At 26.7% G+C, this 23446-nt stretch overlaps 2 protein-coding genes and 1 long non-coding RNA gene across 4 annotated transcripts in view; 2 read left to right on the top strand and 1 right to left on the bottom strand.

Annotated features, from left to right (window-relative positions):
- The window catches only part of LOC107447009 (carcinine transporter), a 44775-nt gene extending 34548 nt beyond the window's left edge, over positions 1–10227 (bottom strand). The window contains exons 1-3 of one of the 2 annotated variants that reach the window (XM_071178945.1): positions 10090–10227; positions 9230–9649; positions 9003–9106 (exon numbers count right to left, since the gene is read on the bottom strand). In XM_071178945.1, coding sequence (XP_071035046.1) covers positions 9003–9106; positions 9230–9601 — 476 coding nt within the window. In that variant the 5' untranslated portion in view covers positions 9602–9649; positions 10090–10227. Of the gene's footprint in view, positions 1–9002; positions 9107–9229; positions 9650–10028 lie in introns of both variants that reach the window. The other variant, XM_071178946.1, reaches the window with a different exon arrangement.
- On the top strand, positions 511–1341 carry LOC122270322 (uncharacterized). The gene is made up of 2 exons (XR_006225730.2): positions 511–620; positions 1012–1341. It is a non-coding gene; the product is annotated as an uncharacterized lncRNA (long non-coding RNA).
- Positions 10228–10328: 101 nt separating the features above from the next.
- Positions 10329–12175, top strand: LOC107447036 (uncharacterized). Its single transcript, XM_016061856.3, has one exon. The coding sequence runs from the start codon at positions 10466–10468 to the stop codon at positions 12065–12067; it is 1602 nt and encodes a 533-aa protein (XP_015917342.2). The 5' UTR covers positions 10329–10465; the 3' UTR covers positions 12068–12175.
- Positions 12176–23446: the final 11271 nt, after the last annotated feature.

The following is a 23446-nucleotide window of genomic DNA, read 5'->3' as shown; positions in this document are numbered from 1 at the left end:
CTACACTTGGGTACGCTGCAAGCTCTGTACCGCCTATACTTCCGGGTTACTGTTACAGGTGTATTTTAAAGCCATTTGACTCACAACTTATTACTTGTGTCTACAATGCTAAAGATGCTAACACTATTATATTATATTTTTTATAAGATGGTGCTCAGCTTTCAATAAGAACAAACAGTAATAAACAAATGGAAAGAGGCCAAAGAAGCGAGTTATTCAAAATCTAGCAACCATGCCACCTTTTTTAACAATATATCTATAAATAACTGAATCAAATTTTAATTTCAAACTCACCAGAATTACTAAATAACCTTAATATCTTATGAAATACGGCAAATTTGAGCTCAGAAATCATCTAATTCATTTCGTTTATTGAAAACAAAATTATCCGTTTGATAATATCGCCTCGCTGAATAAGCTGTAGTAAGCAGTTGTAAACTTTCTAGCCGGAACTAAAGCAGGTATTGGAGCTCGAGATTGTTATTGTTTACATTTAAATTGTCATTTCCCGTTGTCATCCATTTGTCATTTCCCGTTGATGAGTGTTGCTCGTGAATTTATTTTATAAATTTTTGTTTACATTTTGAAATATGTAATATCTAACAGAATATTGCATTGCGGTAAGCTATCCGCCTCTCCACATTTTACTAAATCTTAATTGGTACTAAAGTTGTACGATTAAGTTCATTATAATTACATTGATACTTCATTTTCATATAATGTTAAGTTGTCATTTATTTAAGTTGGCACTGAACAAAATATTTTGTTTTAATTTAACATTGTTCTAATCTGTTCATAAGGGAAAAAAACTCCATGATCTGAAACAAGTGTAATGTATCGGCTTTTTTTGTTTATTTATTTTTTTATTTATTAATGCATGAAATAAATCCTGAAAATCGTAAATCTATTTATCCGTTTTTATCGGGATTTTTTGGAGTGTATATATTTTTTCTTAAGTTTTACGAGATTGTCCTTGTATGTGATGTTTTCTTAAATTTTATTTTTTTTTAGTTTCTCGCGGGCTACTGCCAGGAAGTTGCCAAGACTTGGTGATTATTCTGCTATAGATCAGGATACGAAAATCTTCACCGCATAAAATCAACCTTTTTTTAAAGAAGGCTTTAAAAATACTTACTCAAGCTATCACAGAAGTAAAGAAAAAATATCCCTTATCAATCATCTATAAAATAAGCCCAACCATATACCCACTTTACACCACCTTATAAAAAGACTCATAAAAACTGGATTTTGAGATTTATACTTAAATTTCTATGCAGATCTGTTCTTATAGATGTCCCTTTTCTAGTTTGAATAAAATTAATAGTTTTTGCTAGTTTTTAACTCGTTTGCAAGTTTACTTTATCTGTTTCTTTTTATACATCTATTTGTAATTGAAACAAATGCACTCAAAAGGAATCATTTAAGGATGTATGTTCTCTGCATGCAATCAAGGTATCAATGATTTAATGCAACTAATTATTTGAAATTTAATAATTAATAAAATTATGACTTCTTTATTTTTGTTCTTAATTTTTAAAAATATACTGTTATTAATATTTTCAACTTAAGCACTTTAAGTTTTATGAAGTAATTATATTTATTTTTGTTTCTTAACTAACTCTATTTTATGATAAAAATGTAAATCGATGTACAAATGACAAAAAAAAATTCTATTTTCCTTGTTTAAGTTCCTTAAATTGAGTTGTAGTGAAGATTTTGCTAAAGTACTCGTTACACAAGAAAGCCAAAACTAATTTTGTAGCCTAAAACTTTTGTATTGGGGTTTAGTGATCCTTCATTATATCTTATGGGTATTTTAGTTTTTTGTGTTGGTAATTTTGCTTCAAAACATTGTTATCAAAAATATCAATGAGGGGTTTTTTTTTTAAAAAAAAAATTCTGAAATTGTTAAGATACAAAGTTTCCTTTGATTTCCTAAAAGCAACCCAAAACATTATACAGTGTAACGTGCCATATCCGGACGTCCCTTTTCCGAAAGGGTCGATATTTCCCGGACAGTTTTTAACAATCAAAATAAACAAACATCTCCTCATCTTCTAATGTTTATTTTTCGCTTCTTAGATTCAGATCGTTTATTAGATCGTTTTAAGCTTTGTTTACCTTGAGGATCGATTATACGGAAAAATCTAACGCGACTTTCCATTGTACATAAAATTTTTGTTTGAAATGTATTGCGACTCCAGTTTTAATTCAAGCTATGAAGGGTCGAAAGTGCCGAAATCCCTTTTTGTCTCTCCTAATAGTTAAAATGCACTTAGATTTAAAAAAAAAAGGTATTACATAAATCTAAATCGCAAAATTTTCATTTTGTTAAATTTTTCTTTTTATTCTAAATCTGGATAGCATTCTTTTGCATATTCAATTAATTTTAGCATCTCAGATAAAGTAATATCTGGTAAAAAATGCATTATCTATTTCAATATAGTTTATTAGAACTCAATTATTATTACTCGTTAGAACTCATTGAAATTTGGTATATATTTATTACTTTTTGTTGAAAACTGATGATTTTGAGAGAAATTTTATTAATGATTGTCTACTTGATAATTTTTTTCATTTAATTAACAATAACATGCGATATCAAATGACTATTTTAAATGTGTTAGATCTGTTTAAATGACTTTCAGAGTTATAATGCTTACTAAACAGTTATGCCATTTTGTTCTATATTAAGATTGTTAATTTCCCTCGAAAAACTCCCCCCCCCCAAAAGGCTCTAATTTTATATTCAAATGTAGTCTAAATAAAATTTTCTGAATTAAAGTTTTAATCAATTGCAATGTTTCATTGATTAAGAACATCACATGAGCTAAAGCCATGGTGGCTAAGGGGGTAGAGCATTTACCTCCGACTGAGGTGACCCATTTTCGATTTTCAGCGATGGCTGGTTTATACAAATTCTACTCCCAGCTTGCATCGACCACAGCGCTGACATAGTATATAATCAGCAGTGGCAGACATATCACGAATTAGAATCCCCTTGCTGTCAAGCTAACCATGGGAGGTTTTTGTGGTTTTCCTCTCCATGTGACGTGAATGTGGGTTCGCTCTCTCAAGAAAAGTTTTCTATGAAGATTAGCTTAATATAGGAAGGCTTTCCGAATGATCTTTGGTTATAAAACATAAAATGAAAATAAAATCACATGCTTCAGTTTACTGACATTACTTGCCAAAATGTTTCTTTTTTACATTGGGAATTTGGGATTATCTTCATTTTCTCTTGTGATAACTATGCAGAATGCTGCTAGATGGCAGAGTGGTCGACTGCAACACCAGAGCTTTCTAAGCTTTACTATAATGTACGTATTAAGTTTATTAAATACACACAGTTTATTTTAATGTAATATTTGGTGACAGCAGTTTTATATATATTATAATATGGTGCATGTGCATGTCTCTTACTACTCTGCTTTAGCATCGCTCTGCCTACCGTCCCCATAAGTTTATATCATAATCATAAGGGAGTTTCATTAGGTATGCATGCTGATAGTCAGAAAACCTATATGCCAAGACAGCTAAGTAACATGTTGAAGCAGCTAGTGAACTTGCCATTTTATGATTCAATGAAATTTTATTTATCTATGTTTGAATGTTGACTTCTGAGCGTATTTTGTTAGTGCAAGCAGGGTTACCAATTTTTTAAAAACCTTTCTACAAAAATATAAAATTTTTATCATATTAAATGACAAAATTATGTAAAATGTGCTTGGTATTTGAGTAGACCACCTTATGAATTTTGCCGAGCAAAAAAAAAGTGCAGTAGAGTCTTGTTAATTTGAGGTAGTAGATGGGACAGGCCCTACCTTGAACTAATAAAAATTCTAAGTTCGAAATTTATAAAGTTTCAATTAACAATGTATTAGAAATTTAAAAAAAAAGCAATTTTTACGCTTGTTTGATGACTCAAACGTTCTATTTGCAATGTTTTCAAAAAGATATATTTTAAAGGATTCATGAAAGATCCCATATTAAATTGATTTCTTATGATAAATGTAAACAGTCCGTTTAAACTTAAATGGACCAGGATGAAGAAGCTAACTACTTGATCTGATCTTAGTGAAATAAAAAGGAATACAATTAAAAACAGGTAAATATTTGTTTTTAACAACAAAAAGAAATACTTAAAAGGGAAAACAAAACCTGCCGATTCTGAAATAAGTTTGGTGAATACTTATTCAGCCTTGTTTTTGTTTTAAACACTTAAAATTGTTAAATAAATTAACAAATGTTCTTTAAAAGTCATATTTTAAATAAATATATGCTTAATAAATACAATTTTCAATGAAAATTCCTATATTTGGTTCATATCGTATGTGATATGTGTTTGTACACGCAAAATGTTAAAAAAAAAAAAGGATATCATATGACAGGGAGAATAGGTGAAACCTGGAAGACATAGGGAACTTTGAAATCCCCAAAATCGACAGGGAAATTTGAGTTGCAAACTGGGAAAATTTAGAGAGTTGTGTTTTTTTATTTTCGTGACCACTCAAAGCGCAATCTATGTGATTTTTAAGGATGATAGTTCAACTATACTAAGATATTTCAGCTATATTAAGCTATTTTATTTACTCATTTTTTTAAGTTCAGCTGTTCCTTTTTTATTCAAAGTTTTCCAGCAAACTAGTATAGTTAGCCCAATATAGTTAGTATAGTTAGCTCAATCCAGAGCACTATAATTGTGTCCTTTTAATATATTGTGTATAATATGTACAGGGAAAACACAGGGAATTTTTTTTCCCAGATTTGAGTGGCAACCCAAGAAAAGGTTTGGAAACGGTCAAATATCTCCAGAAATATACATTAGATCGAAAAAATGAAATAGACGTATTCAACGCTTTTTAAAAGCTATCTAATGATAACAAAATCGATCTTCCACTCCAACCCTGAGGGGCAGGAGGGGGGTAAATTTGAAATATTATTCCTATTTTTATTACAATCCCATAAAAAAAAAATCCTATTTGGCCTAAAAGTTTATACATTTTTCTTCACAAATGCACCACTATAAGTGTGAAAGTTTAAAAGACTAAAAACTGTTTAAAATGCCGGATCTTGACACCCAACCGAACATAAAAGTAGACATGCTTACAAAAATTTTTTTTCAGGATTTCTTAAAAAAAATAATTTTTTTTTAAAAAAAATAGGGAGATATTTTTATTTATTTAATCTGATGGGTCCCATTTTAAAGTGTTACTTTGTATCCTATTTTAATTTTATCAGTAAGAGCACCAACTGTAAAGCAATAGGGTTACTTTTTTTATTTTTTATGGAGAATCCAAATCTGCAATAAAAAAAATAAGGGCTCAAATTTAAAATTTCAAAGCTATCCCCATTCAGTATACATATAATAACTCAAAATTAGCTCAGATAATATAACTTTAAATTAGCTTAAAAATACTCACTAAATCATTATATTCATTATAAATAATTCAAGTATAACTGCTACCAATATATATAAAAGAATTAATCTATTACCATTTAGACATACTGAATTTTTTCGTATTTTACTTTATTTGCGCAACAGTAAATTAATATGCAAATTAAAAACTAATGTGTCTGAAAGGAGACCAACTGAAATATATGAGATTCCCCACTTTACAAAAGAAATTTCACGAAAACAGTTTTTTTACTTAGCACCTAAATTATATAATAAATTACCATTTCAGTTGCAAAACATCAAAATATATTCTTCTTTTAAGCGTGCTTTATTTCAATTTGTGATGAACATTGACGATTTAGATCTCTATTTTTCACTTTAAAGGAAGCATTTGATTTTTTATACCAGTCTTGTGCCAATCCAAATGAATTTATGTTACCTTTGTTATTTTTTTTTTATTTATTTATTTATTTTTTTTATTTTTTTNTATCAGGGGTCTGTCTAGGTTTTTCTGAGAGGTACCTATTTTGTGAAAATTTAGACATAATTTGTGAAAAATTAAAAATTATATTAAAAAATCAACACAAAAATATGGATTTATCGTTTCTTAAGGGATACAAAAATAAAATTTTAAGAAAAAGTATTTTGTGAAACTACCGTTTTTCCTAAAATTGAATTTGTGAAACTACCGTTTTTCCTAAAGTTGAATTTGTGAAGGTACCGCTAAACGGTAGTAAATTCGGCTTGGACAGACCCCTGTATATATTTTTAATAATGTAAATTTTTTTTTAGGATATTTCATTTTAAAAAGACTATTTGTGCAGATTTTTAATCTTTCTGTTATTTAAAAAGAAAATTAAAGCTGGTACATGTAAAATCTCTATAATTAAGATTACACATAACGAAAATTAATTTCAAAGTTGCAAAAAATGATAATTTTTTAATATTTCTGTAAGTATTATTCGAAAGACAACTTCCTCTTGAAAATGAAACTTATACTACAGTTATTTCCACCTGATAGCAAGACACATTTTTTAAAAATGTTTGCTATGAAAAATTAGTTAAAAATTTGCCATAATTGGTCTCTGAAATGTTTAATTAAAGGCAAAATAAAGCTTATCATAGAAATAAATAAAAAATTTATAATTAAAAAAAAACGACTTATTTTTTGATAATTTTAAGTATCTAATAAATTCAATTTCAAAATAAAAGGAAAAAAACCAAAAAAAAAGAAAAGAAAAAAAAAGACAAAATAAATGAATTGGAGCCAATTGAATCAAAATGGTACCCTAATTGATCATGAAATTTAAGAAACATAAATGATGTAACACATAGCAAAAAATGTTACATGACATGTAACTGAAAAGAAAAAGCAAAAAAGCTAATGAAAAGTTATCTTCAATTTTTATTTTATTCCAGATAACATTATTTGTATACGGATAAATATAATGGGCAGTAATCAAATTATAGATAAATAAAAAGTGAAGAAATTTAGAATAGAATCAAACTCTCAAAGCACTAAAATTGATTGATAAAATGTCAACGTTACTAAATTAAGTTTTCATTTAATGATAATGAGAAAACATATTTGTTTAGCACAAAAACAGTTAACTAAAATAATAAAAAAATTGTATGTCAAATTTTTTGCAAGAATATATACGTAGGAATGTATTAAATATATAGCCAAAATTACAAAAATAGTCTATTGGCAGTATTTTATAATACAATTATAAAACATTAATGCCATGATGAAATTCTCAAGCATCAATACTAACAAAATTTTGGGATTTTATAGAATAAGAAAAGATATCCAACTTTTCGCTACATCATATCTTAAGTTTATTTTGTCTGTCAGCAAAAAATTAAGTCTGTAAACATTTAAAGATAAAAAAAAGATATAAATAAATATAAAATAACATTTGCGAGAATCTTCAACAACAAACAAATGAAATAAAAAACACTACCTTCTATACATTACATCACTGATAAAAAATAACGTAAATAAATAAGAAACAGTTCAACAGATAAGAAAATGTGTATTAAAAAAGACTCATGACCAGTAAAAAAAAAAAAAAGATACATTTCAGACAATATTATCTTAATAGAAAAGATGAGGTGATGAAAGAAAAAAATTGCTAAAGAAATACTTGCTGACAAATTAATCCAAATTTAAAAATAACTAACCACTAAATTACAAAATAATTTGAATATTAATTACAATGTCAAACTGTTTCAAATCAATCCCATGTAAAAAAAATAAAGAAAAAAAAACCTATTATTTTAATTTTTTTATAGAAACTATTAGTTATCACAAAAGTAGAGTATAAAACAAACATGCTATCACAGCAGTCATTAAGTACTGACACTACATGTCAAACCAACCAGGTTATTTCTTACATGACCATATCAGGTTTTTAATGAAATTTTCAGACTTTTACCTCCTGATTCCAGGCAAATTTTTAAAATAATTCAGTACTTTTATACTGAAAAAATATTTTTAATTTTTATTTCGATAATATTTTCAGAAAATGTAGTGATGTTGTATACATCTGACACGAAACAATTTTTGTTAAAGTAAAAACATAATTTTTCAAGCTTCATAGAACAACTTAAACTATTTTAAAACACATTAAATTAGAGAAAAAAAAGTGATTTTTTTTTAATACTTTATGAAAACTAACCAAAAGTGTTACATTTTCTTTAAAAAAAAAATTACTTCTTAAAGGAACACAGGGCGTCAAAATTTTTTTTTATCTCTTTAATTTTCAACAACTATTTTGATTTAAAATGCATATAGTCGACTGATTTTACCTTCAAATTATAAATTGAATAACGTTAATATTTAATGAAGGGTAGAAATGTATTTCACAGAAATGTTAGAACAACAAGTTTTCAAATCATAAGGTTTTGCCAAAAGAAAATGAAAAGAAATGTCATTGACAACAGTGAATGTGGATTTTAATAGTTAGTTGTCAAGAAGAAAAATAGGGAGGCATGATAGGTATTTAATCAATAAAAGACACATTCTTAAGAAATGCTCTTTTATCAGGATGAAGATAATTTAGCAAGTGGCTGCCCACACATTGCTTTATGAAAATAAACGGTTAAAATTGTAAAAATGAAAGGATGTTTGTTTTTTCTTTCCTATATTTCTGTACTTATATCAGAATAATATAAATATGTCTTTCACAGCAGAAAATGTATTCTTCTAAAACTTTGTTTTATCATAATAGCAAAATGCTTAGTGCCGACCCGCGAAGCGGGTTTACGGCTTTTCGCAGCCCCCATAGCAAAAGGTTTGTAATTTTAACTCATTAAAAACATACAATATTAGTAGTATGACTTCAATATTAAATTGTATTGTATTGTAACTTCAATATTGTATAGTAACTTCAATATTAGTAGTATGATGGTGATTTGGTTAGCCTGGAAAAAAACTTCTTGAGAAGACTAAGGCCCACCAAGGGCTATTGAGCCATTGATGATAGTGATGATTTGGAAGTTAGTTGTAATAGCATACTTCTCATAATATGTCACACTTTCTATATCAAATATTTATTGTATATATAGTCAACAATTAAATACATATTTAATTTTATATTACCTGTCAGCTATAAGGCCAAATACAATGCATCCTATACTTGTTCCCACATAAAATATAGTTTGTGATTGATATGGAAGTTTGTTTTTATCACACACCCAGTTTTGCTGCAAAAAAATGAAGAAAATAATTTATTTTATTGCTAACAATAGAATAGAAAACATAATACAAAACTACCAAACACTAAAAACATAACGAATGTATGGAATAGAAAAATAAATAATACTTACATCAGTTGCAATAGTAGGGTATAATTCACTAAAGTCATAAACCCAGCCATTTAAACAATGAACAGTTTTATTTATTTCTATAACTAGATTATCATCGATAGAAACCTCAGAAAAGTTAGATGTCAAAATCATTTCACACATTTTTGGTAAAATTCGCCCTTCCCTTTCTTCAAAAGGAAGTGTGAAATTTGAAGAGAAGGAAGAATCATTCCCATCGAGTTTACATCTATGATCAGGTACCAAGATAGTAAAAAATTGTGTAAAGTAAACTAAAGCACACAAACTGGCAGATGGAACAACTAAAAATGCACATAACAGTTTCTGATAGAGACCGAAATCTCCTACTTTTTGTAAAGCTATATTGAAGTCCATCACAATATTGTTTTATACTTCAAAAATAAAATGCAATCCATTTGTTTCCTGAAAAAAAAATATTAAAATTAAAGTCAAACTTGTTAAAATATAAAAGAAACAACTCAATGAAATAAAGGCAGACTTAACAGTAATTATAAAAACTCAAGCTTTCAAGAGCCAAATTGTAATTGACGAAAATATTTTGAAAAAAACATAAATTGGATACAATATTATAGATGCAATATCAGTGTATTTATTTATTTTTGTTTCTTAATTTTCGTAAGATGCGGTGCAAGATGTTTTTAATTTTTTTAAATAAGTAATACAACTTTTAATGTCGAATATTTTAATCAAGAATACAAAGAAAATTATTTAAATTTGATAAAGTCAATAAGTTTTTGAAACATTATCATTGGAGGACACTCAAAAGCAGAAAAATCATTACATAAAATATCTTATAAGGAATTTCAAAAATATACATAGAAGCTCGTTTCAAAATTACTCACTTTTAACCTAAGAAAACTATTTTAAATTCAGCCGACTACTGACCTACTAGCAGAAGAAATAATTCAAAAAACAAGTGAATGGTGAAAGTTATCAGCTATTTGGCGACAAATAATATTTATGTTAAAGACTCTCTTTAGGTGCTAAGTAAAGTTGACTTCTCTTTAATTGGTTGTAGCAAATCACATGGCTCTTTGAAAAAAAGGAATATGTATCATTTGAAACACAAGCCAGCTTACTATGATTGCAATTCCAAACATCAATCTATCAATATAAATGATATGGAATTAAATCTAGTCTACGTTCAGTAATAATTCATATATGATTTATAAAATTATCTAAAGTATATGAATTTCCTATTTAAGAATTATATTTAAAATGTCTGATGATAAAGAATCGCCATATCCTGTTTCTAAAACAAAACAAGAACGTTATTTTTTGACACGATTTGAAAATGATGTTCAAATCATTTTTGATAAAATGTGTTTTTCTAAAAACATTCCTTCTGTTAAAGTAAATCTGTTAATGAGACGAGGTATTCTGTATTTGAAAGCCGATTACATTTTACCATTAAAGAGCTTTGAAAGCCCCCAGCTGAATTGTGAAGAACTAGTTTTTCGATTAAAAACAATTAACTATTTACTTGACGTGGAAATAGATTCCAATTTCAATTTAACGTTTGGTTTAAAAAGACCTGATGTGTACAAGATCGTTTTAGATGAGGTTACTAATTTTAATTGCTCTTATGGAATGTCAGAAAAAAACAATGTTGTGCTTGTTCTTGTTGACAATGATGAAGTGAATGATTTTATCAGAACAAGAAATAATTTACTTGCCCATCACATCATATCTCTCCTTTCTGCTAATAAAGCTGAAGTTTATTATTCTGGGTGTTCGTTTTTATCTAAACATGATATTCTAAATGCTAGTGAAGTAAAGTGCCTTGCAGATTGTGATTTAGATTATTTGTGTGATCAGATGCGAGATAAACTGAATGTTTCTGAATGGAGAAAAGAATGTGAAACTGAAGGTAGTCTATGTATTGATGCAAAAGAGTATTTGGAGAAAAACGTACTTTTAGATAAGTATGGAAAAGATATCAATAGTATTATTGTACCAGATCTTAATGATAAACTTTTTAAAAAAGTAGCATCAATAAAGCACTTAATAAGTAATCACATCAAGGACACACCAGATGTCATATTGTATATTGCATTCCATGGTGTCAACCGGGCAATATGGAAAATGGGGATTCTGTTACAAATACTTGAAAAACCAATATCAATAAAATCATATATTTTTAATCAAAGTGTCAAAATAAATGTTAAAGAGGACTTTACTTTTGATAATTATGTTCTTCATCATAAAAACGGCGTCGAAAAAGCTATGACAGAAAAATATAACATTGATGTGTGCCAGGATAAGGTATGGTCATCACGAATTGAAAAGTTGATAGATTCAGCTGTGAAATTCGATTTTTTGAAATTAAGTCCTAATATGTCTTTAAAACTTGATCTATCTAACTGCCATAGTACTGAGAAAAATTCAGGCATTTTTGTTCAATACAATTTTGCTCGCTTATCTAATTTATTTTCAAAGTTTGAAACTAAGGTGAAGGAAGGTTATTACGAACCTTTGAAAGCTCTAGAAGATGTGGATTTTTCATTATTAAGACTTGAAGAAGAGTGGAACTTATTCCAATATGTTGTTTCTTTTCCAAAGTTGATTAATAGAGTTTTAGACTGTTTTTTTTCTGAAAGTAATTTGAAAACTCGTTATCCTGTTAATGGAATCTGTGTTATGCTTACTGAATTGTGTCACTACCTGAGCTTATATTACAGTAAAATTCGTATACTGGCTGGACCTCAAAAACACCTTCAAATATTAATGAATGCAAGACTTTGGTTGCTAAAAGGAATTTATAGAGTTATGTTGAATTCATTTGTTTTATTGGATATCCAAGGACTTGATGTTATGTAGCTATAAGTTTATGTGTAAAAACGAATAAATCTAACTATCTGAATAACTATCTTATGTGTAAAAACGAATGAATAAACTATCTGAATAAAATTATGTTTGAAGTTATAAGTATTTTTGCTCATTGTTTTGGTATATTAGAGAGAAATTTCTGTTAAAAAAATTAGTAAACAGCTCTGTATTTTATTCTTGTAGTACTTTAATGCATATAGACAAATAAAAAAGGAGAATAATTCGTAATTTTAAAATCAAAATAAAACTATTATTTATCTAATTATTTATTTAAAAATATTATGAAACCGTTCTTATAGCCATGGGATTTTTTCTCACAGGTTTTCGTTTAGGTGGATTCATTACATTTCTTCCTATTTTACATTATTGTACCAAATGCTATAAGATTTTTATAAACATTTTTGTGATTGCAACAAGTGTATATTGTGTATTTTTATGCCTATAAATTTATATGCCATTTTATCTATTCAGTTAGGTACTAAATTGGTATAATAGCAAGCTCTGCTAGCAAACTGCCACAGTGCCTAAAAAATTATAACTTGTACTCAAGACGTCAGTAAAATTTATCTTTATAATACTAAAAATTTTAAAATTTTCAGACTTTTTTTTTTAAGTAAAGGATTTTTTTGAACATTAAACCAACCAGCCGTTTATCATTTTTGAAAACCTAAATATTTCTTATAATATCATGTTAGTAAATGTAGTGATTTTAGCATATTTTGTTGATGAAATGAATGTATAAATTAAAATTTGCTACAATCTATTAGATAATTTGATTTTTATAAATTGCAAACCTATATTTGTTTGAATAATTTATGTTTTTAAAAGTCAAAGTTTTGGCATTTTATATTTTTTTATGGATACTGCATTTAATGTTTCAACCGAGTACATGATGGTAAGTGCATTTTTGAAATCATTTTAATTAATATTTTCTTAAGTTAACTATGAACAAGTATGACCAAAATCTAGGTGTTCACATTATTGAAATATATTACCAGTTTTTTGGCTTGTGTGAAAATGAAAATAGATAAAATCACAAGAGGCTCTCTCTACTTTCTTCAACCTCCCAGAGTCACTCTCTGAGAAAAATTTTTTTTTCAAATAAATCTTAAGTCACAGACCTAGTTAATAAAAGGAACAGATTACTGATAAAATAACTTTCTAAAAATCTTTTTTCAAAAGACTACCCTAGAGTTATCTGGAGGTTTTATCCAACCAACTGGAAGTTTTTCTTTAATCTGTCATACCCATTGTTGTAGGAAAGATCTTTATGCGCAGTATTCAATATGTAGGAATAGATTTAATGTTGTGTACTTGCTGATAAATTAATTGGAAAGTGTCCTGATTAGATTTATTTAAAAATCAACCAATTTGATTAAATACTGAGCGTTACACTATGGGTAATATTGAACAGAAATTTTTCCATATTTTACATTAAATACTCATTGAGCAATATAGAAATCTGAGCTTATATAAAAGTTTTTTTATTTGTTTTATTATTTAGCAGTAGCAGGTATTTCCTCATATTCAGTAGTAAAGCTACCAGCTGAGCAAGAAAAAAAAAAAGATAGAACTGAAAGGATTAAAAGTAAATAAAAGGTGCAATTAATTCACTCTAAACTGTCTTATAAAAAGTGGAATCAAACTTTTCCCCATATAACAAGAAAAAAAATAAATAAATATAATCTACTATAATATATTATCCTATTTTTATTTTATTTATTATTTATGTGTCCGAAATTATCTTCTTAATTTAAATCTGAAAAATATAAATGCCCAATGTTCTAGTCTGTTTTATTCGTTAAAACTAAATTTGAATATTTATTGCTAGAATAATTAAATTTATTTATCACAGAAATATTAAATTTCAATTGAGAAGTGTATACTAGAATATTTTCAAGGAGGACATTTATCCCTCCCATAATTTGATAAGAAATTGCAGGCTTCACAGTATCTTTATGACTAATGGATGAAATTTTCCATCATTTGATTAGATAAATGGGGCTAGGTATACTGCCATGCAATTAATAAAACAATGCAAATGCTTCATGATAGATTTTGAGAAAAGTAACTTGAAATCAATTTCTTATCTACAGCTAATGCTATGAAAGCTAAAATAAAATTTCAGAAAACTGATAAAACAAAATTTATTTAAAAAAAAATATTGTAAGTAATATGTAGCTTATCATACAAAATAACAAATATTACATAGGTTTTTCTATTGCATGGGAGTATAGGCCTCTGTAAAACTCATAATTGGTTATACATTTTTAAAGCAAAACAGCTGAAAAAGGGGCAAAGTTGTACATTAATGTGCAAGTTTGTACAAGATGAACATATAGATGTCTAGATTTTATGTAAGATATTCACGGCTCTAATTCATGAAATCAACATAATGGAAAATATAATGATAAATTATTTTTTTAAAGTAGATTTTTAACAAAAAATTCAAATACAGTCTTTTAGTTGTAGTACCAGTTATTAAATTTCTAAGTTCTAATACATATTTAAGGAATGTAGTTTTTAAAAAAAAAAAAGTTATTTAAGAAAATGTTAGGTGTTTGACAATCATCTGCTTTAATATAAAGTTTTAGAATACTTGTAAAAAATGAATACTGAAAGTATGCCCACATTAAGAAAGGAAATTGATATTTAGGAGAGAAAAATAAAGCAAAAAGCTATAAAAACCTGAAGAATCCGAACTGAGCTCAACAAACCAGTTTGACCTCCAAATGAAATGGAAGCTGTTTCTAGTTCATCTTCAATCAGTTTCCTCTTGAAATCAAAGAGGTTTTGATGCTTTTAATCAAGGTATCCTTAAATACTTAAAAAAAAAAAAAAAAACTTCCTCCAACTTTTCTAGGTTGATTTTATCAATTCTCCCTCATTTTAGTAGCTTAGGGTATACATTTTATTGATTTTTCAGTCTATGCTTTATTTTTATACAAAATATATATTACAAAACACTTGTACTTGCTGTTAGAGTTGAAAGTACGTAACTTTTTAATCTAGCCTTTCTTGTTAATGATTCTTTAGGTTCTGATAATTTTTTTATTTATTTCGTTTAAATATTACCTATTTCAATATCTATCATTTATATTTTTTGACAAAGATTCTAGAAAAGTTTTATTAAGACTGCAGCTTATGAAACATTCTGCTCACGTAATATAATAAAAATTTTGAAATTCAATGATTAAACAGTTCTCTGACCTATTAATTAAAAATTCTGAATTTGAATTAAAATTTTGATCTGTTAACCGAAAATTTCTTTTTTTGATCTGTTATGCAGCATAAACTATGCAATGCTAATATAATAAATGCAAAAATTATGTGTAGATAATCATGCGTGTAACAATTTAAAAATTGGTGAAAAATATTTTATAATAATAAAACATAGCTTTAATTATGCAAATTAAAACTGTCATAAGCGATGGTCAATTTCTCTAGAAAAACACTTGAACTTTAACATTATATTTTGTTTGTAGAGCAACAATACATAAAGGCTGTTTGTTAATTCCATAAATACCAATCAAGCTTTTGATATAAGTTTGAAACTTTTGTGACAATTTCATCATTATCTATCTTATAATTTCATTTTAGCATAACATTAAAAAAAATCGAGAAAAAAATGATTTTGTTTCACTTTTAACTGATCCAAAGGGTAAAAAATCCTTTTAAATGTGACAGAATTTTTTTTAAAATCAAAAGGTAGACAATAGCAGGATGTGATTCAGAATATTATTTATTCAAATAAAAAAGAAAGTCATTAATTGCTCCAGATCAACATATTTTGAGACAAAGAAATATTTATTTATAGCAGTAATAGGTTTTTTACTAATAGGTTAATTCTTACTCATATTTATAACTGAATAAACAAAGTTAAACCAACCTACTTAAAATTGACAAAAACTAGCTGCATAACAAAAATAAACAATTTGTATGTACATAATTTTTAAAATAATATAACAATAGTTTATTAATAACTAAAAACAGATAAATAGTTTTAGGAATTAAGGAACAAATATAACACATTTAAGGGGAGAAGTAGATGATAAACACATGTAGATTGTTTCTGTACAACATATGTACCGAATTGATTAAAATTTATAAAAATCTAAAATAAATTAAACTTTATAAAGTAAATGGTTTTCATTAACTTTCTATGATCAGTTACATGGGATATAAGTTACAGATAGTAAACTTTCATATACAGCATACTTTCGAGATTTCAAAGTTGAAGGCACGCTAAAAAAATTTTGAGATAACAAGTTCAGAACTAAATATGTAGAAAAATATATTCTAAAATATTACTCTAAAAAGTAGAGTCATGAAATGAAACTATAAGTTGACTGTAAATCTAAATACAACAATGATAATTTTATTTTTAAAAGTAAGACAAAAATAATTATGCATTGAATAGAAAATAATTGATTTACAATAATTTTACATTGTGATTTTTCCGAAAAGATTCAATTTCTATTTCGAAAAAAAATTCAACATAGCAAGGTTTTGAGAAGAAAATCTTCGACATAGGAATTCAAATTAACATTAGGAGGCAAAGGAGAAAGAAATTTTTTTGATGTAAGTTTTCAAGATATCGAAGTTTGAGATAACGAAAGTATACTGCAGTAACAGAATAAAATCTAAATTATGTAATGCAGAACTTATAATGTTTAATCACGCCCATTTGTTTTTAAACAATAAATTAAAATTATTATTTAAACAAGTATAAAACAAACAAGTGAATTTTAATAAGTGCAACAAGCAGACATATTTAATTACGTATGAGCCAAACAAAATATAAGCAAGATAGATCTAAGTTATTTACAATTTATTAGTAAAAGTAAGTTTCTTCAGAATTAGACAAATATGTTTTGAGCAGAATATGTTCTCTAGTTCTAAGAAATCTCTTCATTATGAACAATATATCTAATTCACTTATGGGTTTAGTGATTCACGGTGGGATTGATACAATAGTACAGTACGATATGAAATATAAAACTATTTTTCGTTTAATAAAATTTATATATGTTTTTAAAATTTAATATACTTTGAAAATAAAAAAAGAAGAATTTGTCTAAGTTAATACAAGATTACATTTACATAATCGATTTAAATTACAGTTAAAATAAAATTCACGACTGCACTGAACCAAATTATAGTTCAACATTATAATACTAGTATAGTATATTAAAAGAAAAAAAATTAAATAAAAAATACTATATATTTTGAAATTTAATATGCAGGGTAATTCTAAAAGATGTTTTTAATTTGTAAAAGATGTAATTAATTTGTAACTAAAAATATAATACAAATACCCCATAGCTGCGCGACATCTAATCGGTAGATAAACTTTGCTCACATGCAAATAGGCTAAATTATTTACGGAACCTAACTGAAGACTGTTTATGTAAAGATCATCACCTAAGCTATGGTAAACAAAACCATGGAGCTTTCTACTTCCTTTAAGATGAAGACTGTTTATATAAAATTTATAATATATCAAACATGAATTTATTCAATTACGTCCTTCTTTCTGAATAACCATGTATTTTGAAAATAAAATAAAATAATTTGTTAGAGAAATTAATCCAAGAAGTTATTTACATAATTAACTTAAAATTAGAAATTAATAATTCCCATTTCCCATTGCCATGCTGCAATTTCAAAATTTAATTGCTTCAAAAAGTAATACTTTGATAAAGTTTAAAACTATTATTATAAATCGCAAAAAAGTTGAAAAATTATATCATTAAAGTAATTTAAAACTATACAGTTTCATAGACTACTTTATACTTCTTGCTATAATTTAGGGTTTATAGTTCAACACTGTCATTTTTAAATCTAAATAAAATATATATATNTATATATACACACATGCTATATATATATGCATACATATATATATTATCAAAGATGTAGCAAAGATAATAAAGTTCTACAGATATAACTATTGGTTTATACTTTTTAATGCTTAATGTTTTTGGCCAGTTCTAAAGATTTTTATGACAGTATTTTATTTCTACATAAATTATTTTAGCACACATAACATAAGACAAATTATACAGAAATTTATATTAAAACAGAAAAACACATCAAGACATAACAAATTCTGTAATATATACATTATATCATTATATTATATTTTAAAATTTATATATATTTTATAGCAATTTATATTCTAAAATATATAACAATAATGATACAAATCTTTTTATTTCACATAATTTTAGGTACTTAAAGTAAATTTTAAAATAAATATAATAAATATGCAATTCCTGCCACGTTAATCAATATATTAGAAATGTATATAGGAAGGAAAAATGTAAAATAGCATAAAAAAATCATATCAACACAAAAGTAAATTTATGAATATAGTTGTAATGTTAAAAAATGCAGCTGAACAAGTCATTTGATTTTGTAGTGCTAAATATTGTAAGTAGAACAAATATGAATTGCAAGTTACTATAATTAGAATTGCTAATATTAAGCCGAGTAGTTATTTTTTAAAATGAAAAAATTACAGTTCGGTTAAAATTTTACTACTATAAATTTAAAGCCTTATATACATAATAATTTGTACTCTTATAAATGTTCAAAAGTTTAATAGGTAAAAATTGTTAAAACTACAAAATCAACGTTTTCAAAAATTGACAAATTGGAGACGTGAAGTGTTTTGTTCCTTATTTTATGCACATATTTTCAAATCTAATTTCACTAAATTGTGATTTATACTGTATGCTACTAAAATAAAAAATTTATTCAATCCAAGACAGGGTGGCGACAAAGACTGTGAAAAAAAAATTTATGTGAATTTTTTCCTGGATATATCGAATTTTCCAGTAACGAGTGCTATACATGCCTTTTGTAACCAGTACCATACATTTTGTGTCTCATTCTTAACATAAAATATATCACAAAACACTTATGCTTGCTATTAGATATAAAAATAAACCATTAAAAAAATATTGTAAGTCTAGATTTTTTTGGAAATATAACAGATTTTGAGGTTTAAGGTAACTAAAATTAATTAATTTCCCCAGACTTTTTTGGTGTTTTAATAAAATTTCGTGATTTTTCTAGACTGATAAAATGCTCCGTTCTGTGACCAACCAGTAAGATTATCTTTTAACTAGTTTAAAATAAACTATGTACAACATTTTTAAGTATATTTATGATACAAGCCTACAAGGGGCTGTTGTGCTTGTAAAGATTACTAATTTATGAACATGTATTCATAAATTAACTTTTGTTAAGATGAAATAATATTGAACACCACAGACAGTAATTAAAATAAAACAAATTCATACAACATTATATTGAAGAACCTTATTTTGTTATAAGTTCATACATTCTTTTCAAACATAACATTTTCTTTCATTTCCATTTTTTGTACTATTTACCCAACTATTTTGTACTATTTTCCAATTTACCCAACTTTCAATGCTGTTTAGAAATATTTGTTTAATCAAAATATTATTTGACTTTAAAATACACAAAATTCCTCCATTAGGGTTTAATATTAAACTCTAGTTTAATGTAGTAATTAAGCTTAATGATTTATTCATGTGGTCAGAAATTTTATCAGGTCGACACTACATGCCAATGGAGTATCATTCACAGTAAGCTCAGATAAAAGTATTATAAAAATGTGACATTATTTTAATTTTAAGTAGGAAAGGTATGTATTTCAAAATTTAATCATTCTCTTTTGATTATTTTAATATTTAGACAATAAAATTTGCAGCTGAAATTTGTAACTATGAGGTCATTCGTGTAAGTCAAATGTTTTGTGCACAAAGTTGATGCCTTCTTTTCACATTAGGAATATAAACATTGCATAATTTTATGCATGTTTTTAACAAGTAATGTAAAACATTTTAACATTTGCAGGAAAGTTTCAATAGTCGAAACATTTTTGTATTAGGTATTCAATATCTTGATTTATTATTTACAGTGAAACTCTACCTTATGAAAACTTCTACAGGGCTGAAACCATACACTATGAACAATTTTCAAAATCCTCGACAGTCTATGCCAATATAAACTTGGACACTTTCTAAACAGAACAGGAACAGCTTTATCTCCATTTAAAAATGCAGTTTAAATCTCTTTAAGGCAGACACTCCATATTTCTATAACCTATGTTTAGTTTGTTAAACACAAATTTTACATAGGTGTGAGTGTTTTAACGAACAAAATAATGGGGTAAGGTGGGGGAGCTCAATTTATGTTTAAGGCTTTAGTCTAATGATTGAAACTGTTATACATACATAGCAACAACTACCTTTTCCCAAGGGCTAAGACCACGTGCCTTACAGGTAGGTATTGTCACAGTCTTTGTAATACTTGTCATACTTTACTTTATAACTTGAATTCATAACTATTCATTAATTATCCATTCATAGAATTTCCAACAATAGTTCAAATATGATTGATTGATTGATTAAAAAAATATGATTAGGGATATCATGTCACTAACATTATTAAACTACGAATGTGAATGATTTTTTATTTTTATTTTACTGTTGCTGCATTTGAATTCTTGTTAGAAAATAAATCATAAAAAGTTTTCCAGTTCAGTTTAAGTTAAAATTATTGATTGCATGATATTCTAATTTGTATTGGAGAACTAAGAAACTTTTATTTCTCCAAGAATGATAAAATTGGAGTTAATACGTTAACTGAATACGGAGTTAATACGTTAACTAAATTGAAACGCAACAAGAAAAATCTGATAAGCCAATGCTTTTTAGAACAAACTTTCATTAGATCTTTTTATTGTGTTGGATCAAAGTAAAATGTAGTGTATTTTTATACAATTGGAATTTATTTTACTTTTTTAAATTCAATGAATTTTTATCATTTCATAATTTTTCATAAATTATGTAATATCCCATCTCAATTAAAATTTTTTAAAACCATTCTAACAATTTAATTAAAACAATAGATTTTTTAAATTATAATGTCTTCTCACTTAAGCAGCAGACAATTTTCTGGGTCCAAAGGGAAAGGTACAGTGAAACCTTTATGTAGGTTTCACTGTACCATTTTTCAATACAGTTTAACATTTTCATAATGTATTGAAAGTTGCATTATAAGTGAACTAGATGCAATCAGAAGAAAAAAAGATCAAAATCACAACTAAACAAACAAACATGAAAATAAATTAATGATAGTTGATAATTTATTGATTAATGTATATATGTTACTGCAAAATCTGAAATACTGCATTCCATGGAATGCCTAGGCTATGTATATAATGCCTAAAATTAGCCAGCAATGTACGAAACAATTCATATTTAACAAATTTCCTAGGTATTCTATAGAATACCAATGAGAAATCAGCAAAGTATGAAAGATATCTCTGAATTACTTTAAATTTAATGAAATGTAGTTCAAAATGTCATTCAAGCCTACTATGTTGCAACAAGTAGGTAAATTTAAATTTCTTATTTTTGATATGAACATTTTGTTTTCCTTAATAAGAAAGGTGTAAATTGTACAACTTTCATTTTTCCTTACGTATTTTTATTTAAGTCTTTTTTAATGTCACTCTCACTATTTTTACAAAAAAACATTTGTATTTTTGAGGAATGCACCGTCATTTATACAATAGCCTTATTCGGATCTTTTTTCATGTTTTGGCTACAGAAAATCTAGGTCTGACTTCAAAAATCAGGACTAGCCAGGGGAGTTTGGAAGGTTCGGATTTCTGAAATTTGCGGATTATAGGTACATTACTTAAACCAATAAAATTATTGAAGTTTTAATCTTACCAGGTGGGTATAATTACTGTCGCAATTAAATGCGTGTGTGCAGATGCCTAAATTAATTCCAACAGCTATATATAAATAATTAAGGGGTCAAAGAGTCATTAAAATCAGGAAATCGTCAAAAAAGTCTCGAATTCAGAGGGTCACTAGAATTCACTAAAGGGTCACTAGAATCGTGATTTTAATTTTTTTACCTCATGAAATTATATTCATTTTAAGCGGTTCAAGATGCACGAACTCAAATTAAAGCTTTGTGTGTCATAAAATACCGTATTGATAGGATGAAAAACATCAAAAACTGCGAAAATAAATAAATAATAAAGATTGGAAAACAAAGCAATCACTGCGAATGAAGCACATCAAAACAATGTGAAAATGGCTGAAAAACTATAAATAACCAGCGAACATAATCAGCAAACGATATGGATTTATGATAGAACCATCGTGAATCAGGTATGTCAAAAAAGAAGAATCAAATTCGAGCTTTCTGGATCATAATAAAATAGCATTAATTATTTCCAATTTTGAAAAAACACATAACAATAGTAAAAAAAAACGATGAATAACGAAACAAAATTATCGTTAAACAACGTGAATCATTATGAACTGAATAATTAAAAGTGACACCTTGATATTCTAAATGCTGGTGTTATAATAACATCATATAAAAAACATAAACATTTGAAAAACTGGGGAAATGGTAAAAAAATAACTGCCAAAAAAAGATTGGAAAATTTAAGTGTGCGATGGAATTGTTGCAAACTAAGACCGTCAAAAAGTGGTAGCTCATAATAAATTCACATATCGTATTATTAGGTTAAAAATATAGGAATCCGAAGAAATTTTTTTTTACGTAGAAATGGATGAAAAACAATAAATAACCAGCCAACAAACGATATAGAATTATGTTGAATCATTGCAAATCGAGCAGGACTCAAATTTAAAATCTGCATGCTGTAATAATGTCGGGATTTGAAAAAAATACATGGAAATGGTTGAAAAACTATCCGAAAGACACATGGTCATTGCGAAACGTTTTTCATTAAGAGCAGATATTTTTTTTTAAAAAGACATAAATTTAGGAAATTTTTGTCATAGTGAGTATGGTTTTTAGAAAGTCAGATTTTCAAGATCATACTGTACAATGCTTAAGGAAAGTATATAATAATTATCATATTTCCTTCTTTGCTTAAAAACGTCTGCCATTATATACAATGTCTAGGCATTCTATAGAACGACAGCATTTTATACTTTGCTGGTAATTTACATAACAAATATAATATTCCAGTAATTTTTCAAAAACATAGATAATATTCACTAGAATACCCTCGTAAGCTGCGCTAAAGTAATCTATAACATACCTGGTATTTAACATCCAGGGACAAAGGAACATTTTCCATACGTTCTGAGAATCTTAGACAACTATACATTGTTTCTCTTGAAAATTAGAGAGAAATTTTTTTTTTGTAGAAAAGCATGCCAATCACAAAAGGTTTAGTAGTAAAGTTAATATATATATTTTCCAGATACTATTTTTTGCTTTATTTCAAAATGAAATAATAAAAATCAAAATGCTGAGAATAACCTCTTATAA

This window comes from Parasteatoda tepidariorum, chromosome 1 (genome assembly GCF_043381705.1).
Source record: "Parasteatoda tepidariorum isolate YZ-2023 chromosome 1, CAS_Ptep_4.0, whole genome shotgun sequence".
Classification (NCBI taxonomy): domain Eukaryota; kingdom Metazoa; phylum Arthropoda; class Arachnida; order Araneae; family Theridiidae; genus Parasteatoda; species Parasteatoda tepidariorum.
The sequence above is the reverse complement of the archived record's forward strand: the minus strand, read 5'-3'. Positions and strand labels throughout refer to the sequence as shown.

Excerpts from the sequence above, each read along its gene's own strand:
- LOC107447036 (XM_016061856.3), top strand. The coding sequence starts at position 10,466 with ATGTCTGATGATAAAGAATCGCCATATCCTGTTTCTAAAACAAAACAA.